The 7,062-nt window shown below is 41.1% G+C and overlaps 1 protein-coding gene across 1 annotated transcript in view; it reads left to right on the top strand.

Moving 5' to 3' along the window:
* Positions 1 to 7,062, top strand: part of fbrs (fibrosin) — a 21,832-nt gene that overhangs the window by 9,951 nt on the left and 4,819 nt on the right. The window contains exons 6-16 of the mRNA XM_010771167.1: positions 843 to 1,182; positions 1,275 to 1,507; positions 2,190 to 2,485; positions 2,590 to 2,634; positions 2,812 to 2,910; positions 4,125 to 4,193; positions 4,398 to 4,439; positions 4,880 to 4,951; positions 5,103 to 5,256; positions 6,237 to 6,311; positions 6,507 to 6,590. Of these exons, the coding sequence (XP_010769469.1) occupies positions 843 to 1,182; positions 1,275 to 1,507; positions 2,190 to 2,485; positions 2,590 to 2,634; positions 2,812 to 2,910; positions 4,125 to 4,193; positions 4,398 to 4,439; positions 4,880 to 4,951; positions 5,103 to 5,256; positions 6,237 to 6,311; positions 6,507 to 6,590 (1,509 nt within the window). The remainder of the gene's footprint in view (positions 1 to 842; positions 1,183 to 1,274; positions 1,508 to 2,189; positions 2,486 to 2,589; positions 2,635 to 2,811; positions 2,911 to 4,124; positions 4,194 to 4,397; positions 4,440 to 4,879; positions 4,952 to 5,102; positions 5,257 to 6,236; positions 6,312 to 6,506; positions 6,591 to 7,062) is intronic.

Raw genomic sequence — 7,062 nt, 5'->3', positions numbered from 1 at the left:
ATGAAGATCAGAACACATTTTATGACCAATTTATGCAGAAATCCAGGTAGTTCCAAAGGGTTCACATACTTTTTCTTGCAACTGTAAGATTTCATTTTCATTTCATTTAATCGTTTATTTGAATAGGGACACTGCACATTAATGAACACTTTAGACAAATAATGCTTCAAGTGTAAATATGCCGGATTTTAGCTTTGAGCTAATTTCTATCCATAGTCCCTGACATACAACATATAGTTGGTTTACCTCATTTTTTTTCTCCAAAAGAACCGATAAGAGTACCGTTAAAAGACCGGACCAATAAGCGGTATCGATAAAAGTAGTAGTACCGTTAAAACCTTAACGATACCCATCCCTACTTGTAGGTGGTTGTACTGTTAAGTAACTTGAAAAATAACCATAATAACCGACATGAAAAATAACATGATAAATATCGCCTATCGTGATACTGCTTGAAAAATATTGTGATATTATCTTTTTCAATATCGCCCACCCCTATGTAGACCCCATATTGTTTGTCAGTCCTTGGTGTGGTTTATGTCAACAATGACTTGGGATTTTCTGTCACTAGTTTAAATTATCCAATTTTCATTTGACTTATTTTTTGGGTTTATTTCAAACGAGCTCTGACCTTCCTTGGGATTTGGGTTAAGTCTCTTTTTTTTTCTTTGTTTGAAAATGTATTAAGAGCTAAAATATGAACCTTTGAAGACTTCTTAAGCACTTCTTCTAATTGTGGGTTTGTGGTCCCTCTCTGTATAATTAGCATTTCTCACCCTTTGGTGTGTCACTCTATGCTTTAGCATACAGGAACAGCAAAATGCTGACTGATGTTCTCTTTTCAGTTGTGGAGCCTGCCCCGTCAAACATGGCCACATCCATGGGCAAAATCTGCCCGCCCCTCCCGGCCCGTATTGGTGGCATCTCACGGTTGATGGTGACCCCGAGAGTATCTGGCCTAGAGCGAAGTCAGGAGAAAAACCTGGAGCAACACTTCCTAGAGCCTGCTTCTTCTACCTCTTCTGCCCTCTTCTCTCGTCTGCCTTCCCCCATCACAGCCCCCGGCACGGCCCCCCGCTCCAGCCCGTTCAACGGAAACGGCAGCCGGCACAACGGCAGCCCGCCCCTCTCCAAACCCAAACCCTTCCTCACTTTGCCTGGACGGTCTCACTCCATATACAGGTATGTGAATTGTGAAAAGGTATCATGAAAGTGCTTTTTCTTTTTGTAATGTGTGTTGGGGTATTTCTTTAATTAGCTTTCTTTCTTCTCAGGGGCAACGGCACAGTCAAACCTCCCATATCTGCATCTGTTGCGTCTTCCTCATCCTCCATTCGCCCTCCGACTCCCTCCACAAGTGTGTCACTGCCCTACACCAGGGGCTCAGGACCCCCAGGGCCCATCAGACCCCCATCCCGAGCCGGCTCTGGGGCCTTGTTCACATCCTCACCTGGTCTTCCTCCCCCTCCACCTCTGCTACAAGGTTCTGGCCACTCAACAGTAGCAGGTACAGTCAAAAGGAATGCTTATTTTTTTACTGCTTTCACAGTCCGTTGCAGATTTTCATGGGAACTGAATGACTAATATGTGACTAAAAGAAACCAAACCCTGACTTCCTCTGGTGGTTGTCTGGGGGGGTTGAGGAAGTTGCATATTGATGAACTGAGATCTGATCGTGTCAGAACTTGCATTTTGTACTGTATCTGTTTACTGAATAGGAAGCCGCTTTGAAATGTCCAAATATGGTATTGTTGTTTTGTTAAATTTGCAAAGCACGCAAAATAATGTAATAATATTGGCATTTCTTCTCTATCTTCTCTTTTAATCTGGGTTTTCAGAGTGAAACAAACAGTCAAACAAGTATTTCAAGTACAGGTATTAGGAAGACATTAAGAACCCAGAATTAATACAAATCAATGTTTTACTTGGAATTGACTAAATATATAATTTATTGCAAGGCCAGTTTTAATATAGACAGCCATTTTAGACAATAAATTAAAACACATGTAAAAATGGAGTAGAGTGAGTTCTAAACGTTTTATTCAGTTTTATTAAGTATTATTCAGATACCTGCTAGAAAGGTTACGAAGATATATGCTTATACTAAAATTTAAAAGCCAATTTATGGTGTTTTGTTGCCAAGTGATCACATTATATATTTTCTTTACTTCTGTTTACTCCCAATGTAGACCAAGAATTACTTCGTCAAAACCTAAACTCCCACTTCTTGAATTCACAAGAGCGCGAGGGGAGACGCAGTGTCCCGGGGGCTGAAAACAGCGGAGCAGCTGCTGGCCGCTCCACTCCTGGTGGTCCGTCGGCATCCAACTCCGGCCCAGGTTCATCAGGCCGGTCGTCGGCGAACCAGACGAGCATCCCGCCTCTGGCCTTCCAGTTCCATCAGCACAACCACCAGCACCAACACACACACACGCACCAACACTTCACACCCTTCCTGCACCCCACAGCCACCGCGCCGCCTCTGGTGAGATGCTCTCTGTTGTTGCTTCGTACTTGAAATTCCTGCGTGGCTGGAATGTGTTCAATTTTTACGAGTTTTTAACCCACGCACTGCCTTTTGTCTTTCAGTTCGATAAGTTTGCAGGCAAAGTGGACGGGCTGTATCGACACCCCGTGAGTACTTTGTCGAATCTTACCAATGTTGGTGATAAATGACAGATTAGTGTTGAAAATCATAGAACAATGAGGCTTAAACATTTGAATAAAAATGTAAACATTTAAAGTGTACAAATGTACTGATTTCATTAATGTGTTCAATCATCACTAAACTGTGTGTCTGTGTCATGGCAGTTCTTCCCACAATACCCACCGCCCTCAGTGCCCAGTATCCAGCCTGTGATTCCTCCCACTGGGCCGTTCAGCTCTCTGCAAGGAGCATTTCAGCCAAAGGTATATAAAAACTCTCTCTGCATCTTTGCATCACTTATTCCTGAGCAGCAACTAGAGGTCAGGGGAAACCTCACATTAGCTGATGCAATTATTAATTATTGTTTTAACATTGTGAACAGAAAACTCCAGAAAAAGGATTGGTCCTCAAACAGCAGGGGTGCCACAAGGCTCCAAATGGTGTACCCAATCGGTTTTAAAAAATAAGGGCTTTGGCCTAAACTAATAAAGCTTTATATTATCCCTACTTTACATTTTTGGGTGAATTTATTATCACGTTTTGTGGTAGCCTCTTATATGTTCTCTTTGTCACTCCAATAAGATCTTTATGAGTTAAAAGCCAATACTTTAACAATACACCTGTTCAACGAGCATAAACATGTGGAAAATCCATATTCCAATTCACTGGGTTATGTTTTACACAAGCACAACCTGCCATCTTGACATATTACGAATGGTTAAAAACGAGCTAAAACAAGCTTAGTTTACGGCAAATATGCAAATATGTAAATGTAAATCGTTCGGGTGGCTGAAACCTAGCAGCCCCTCCTCCCTGCACCAGCGGTACCTGCAGGCAGTGATTCATATCCGCAGAGGGAGGAGAAACGACTGATACTGACTCATGTCTTTGTTCATAATTCGTATTTTCTTTGACATTTTAGATTTTTTTCCATTAATATATTGTTAAAATAATTTCCCACTGTAAACATTACTGTTGCTGCTATAGAAACATGTAGTTTTGTTTAAATACCTTCTAATCTTATTCTATTTTGAAGGGGCCCTTTTTCTATACTTTTTGCGGTTTTCCCCTTCCTGCAGTGTTTTATATAGATTTGTATGCATGTAAATGGTCTGCAAAGGCTAAAATGACAAACCAGAGGGAGTTTCTTTCCTAAACACAATAAGGCCCCTATAAATATTTGTATAGAGAAATTATTTTCTTAGAACCGATAAGAGTACCGATAAAGAACAAAACCTAAGAGGACCATCAATAAATCCTAACGCTATTCATCTTTGACTCTACCCTGATAATCTCATATTATTACTTACCTCAAAAAGCTGATTCCTGATTATGTGATGTTCTACTCTGCTCTTGGCCCTTCAAGCTTCAGTTGAAGTATAAAAGAAAATTGACACGGATAAAGAAAAGATAAATTGTAGACGTAGTTCAGGGCTCATGTGTTGTGCTATGTTTTTGACAGCCTCTTCTTCCTCAGGGAGCGGGTCCAGATTTATCTGCACGACTCGGAGTTGTGCCCCACCACCTGCAGCCCAAAGACCCCAGGGTAAGGACAACATGCTTGCTGTGAACCTGAAGTTTGCATCATCACTCTAGAGTTGCTTCCTTTTGTTTTCAAAGGACTGTATAGATCAAAGTTTAGGCTTAGATATGCTGCAACAGAGGCTTAGTCAGAGCAGTGCAGATTACTCCTGATGAAGAGTGAGTAAATGTGCATTACAAGTGGTTTCACACTTCTGTTTTCTTGTAGCTAACTGATCCATTTGGGACACCGTTGAAAATGAGTAATAATGTAAGCAACAACTGATGTTTCTTTAATCCCTTGGCTCTTAAAAGCTTCAGCCTGTTTTACTTTCTCACTGCTTCACGCACTCCTTGCCCTAATCTCACTTGTAACACTGACTGCTGCTGGTCTGTTCTCTAACCTCACACACCTAGTTAGATGCTTCAGACGCCAGACATAACCCTATGAATAATGTATGTGATAGCTCTTTCCCCTGTGATCATTTTTTTCTTGCTTTTGCATTTTTCACTCACTTGTTTGTACTATTCCCAAATGTATACCAATCTCTAGAGGGTAACTTTATCTCCAGCTGGAAAACACCAACCTTTTGTAGCGGATAGATGAGATATCTGAACAACAAGAAGACCATCTCACTCTGTGCTTTTAAAGATGAACATGTGTGGAATAAAACGGTAAACCCCTGTTATTTGCATCTTTTTGCTGTGCAGAAACCAGGAAAGTGGTGTGCTATGCATGTATATGTGGCCTGGATGATTCTAAGCCATCAGAAAAAAGTGAAGGTATGTGTTTCTTATTGAAATCCTGTGTTTTAATTTCCCAGATTGTTAATCCTATTCAATTCAGTCCCAGTGATATTCACTCAGTAGGCAGGATAATATCAAGTGAGTCCTTTTTATATGCCTGGTTAACCATTCCTTTCATGTCTTTCAGCTGATGCACGTTGATCCTCACAAGTTGGACTTCCGTAGTGACCTGCTGACCCGTCTTCCTGGAGCTGGGGGAATGGGCTCCCTGGGACCGATGGGAGGAGCCATGCCTCCCACTCATGATCTGACCAGATCTCCCAGTCTGTTCTCAGCAGCAGGTGCATTTCTAAACATTTCTGTTTCATAAGGACAGCTGACAGAATGAGAATGTATTTTTGACCTGAAACTTTTAGTTGAGTTCTGTGCTGTGATTTATTTTCCTTGGTGTTGTTTTTTGGTATTTCCCTTCTGCACTAGAGATGCAGTGTTTGCAATTTTTCCCCGCAGATACCGATGTATTCAAAGTTTGACCTCCTGATCACGAATTGTCTTTCTAGAACAACAATTAACAGCATACACAAACATTGGCTTTTAATGAAAAAGTCAAGTGTATGTCCATTAAGTATGAGAATGATGTATAAACAGTAATAACGCATAGGAATATTCCGAATAAATATTATTCTGCACTGTGTCTGAGGCTAATTTTAGAGAGTCTATTCTCTATAATAGGTATTCTATCTATTGTCTGTCTAAAACTATATATTTATTCATCTATTTTTATACAAAACTAATAATAAACACACCTTCAGATTCTTCTAAATAGATGATAAATAAACTGTTTCATTATTAACCTTCTGTGGCATCCTCTTGCCTGGCCCACACCTACTGACAAAGCAGAGAGGTAGACACAAATGGGTTGAACCACAATATTATTTATTTCTAACTTATTTCCTCATGGTCTGAATAATTCCTAAATGTTTCGCCATCAAAGTTTTAGAAATATAATTCTAATTTTTTTTTTCTGAAAAGTCCTTTAATCCAGCAGGAATGCTGCCAAGTTGCAACACTGTTTGTTCGGTCTGTGCAACTGTGTGTGCGATGTAAAATCAATTTTGAATCTGCACATATGATTTTGCCTAATTTCTTAAAAACCTCATTTGCTTTTTGATTCGTCGTGTCCTCACATTCCAGAGGTTTGACTGCTCCGCTATGCTGAGTCACTGCATGAAGTGTGCAGTAGCTCTGTTAACTTGATTTAATGTGTGGTGACTGGTGACGTTTTATTTGTTTTACTAATACTTCTCTTCCCCTGGGGCAGTCAATCCGTCCTCCTCTCCCTTCATCTCTCCATCAACGCCCCACTCCTCTTTCCTCCCGCCAACTGCACACTTAGGTAAGAGCTGCTTCCAAAGACACCTCTGAGGTCCACTCTACAACAAATTACATGTCTGTTACTAAAATTCACAACTCCAGATTTTTACGTTGGCTTTAACCTCTCGTAAATATCCAGTCTCCATACCGACTGTTGCTTTCGCAGAAACGTTTGTATCAACGCTTTTTGCTGACATGTACTTGCGTTTTTGTTTAGATCCGTATGGCCGATCCCCACCCTTCACCCCACTTGGGGCCCTTGGTTCTAGTGCCTTCGGAGGACTTGGCAGTCCAACACTGGGTCAGTTTTACAGTTTCTCTGCTCTTGAAACACACAAATCAAGGGACAGGTTCAGATTTATTTCCAGACTGTCTCATAAGGCGCTTTCACACCGAAGTACTTTTCCCACTTTAGTTCCGATATAGTTCCGAAATGTTGCGTTCACACCAAAAAAATCCGGAACTCAAATGATTTAATCAGAACCTTTTTACCCCCTTTTCCGTCAGGGACTTTCGTGGGAGAAAAAGGTTCCTATTTCTCATTGGCTGAGCGGATTGCAAACCACTTCCCGTAAAACTCCCAAAAAGTTTTGTGAAGCTGCCATTTTATTATCCTCGCATTATTATTATTAGCATTAGCCCAGCGCACAAACGCAGAGAGACTAACTTATGGCAACACAAGAGAAAACATGGGAGCGGTGGAGATGAGGAGGTGTCGGCGTTCTGGCGATTTACTCGGAAGGCTTCAGTAGAAGCTGCTGGGAGTCCCAGCA

This window comes from Notothenia coriiceps, unplaced genomic scaffold (assembly GCF_000735185.1).
Source record: "Notothenia coriiceps isolate Sejong01 unplaced genomic scaffold, NC01 NC01_scaffold00009658, whole genome shotgun sequence".
In the NCBI taxonomy this organism is placed as follows: Eukaryota; Metazoa; Chordata; class Actinopteri; order Perciformes; family Nototheniidae; genus Notothenia; species Notothenia coriiceps.
This window is presented reverse-complemented; position numbering and strand designations above follow the sequence as displayed.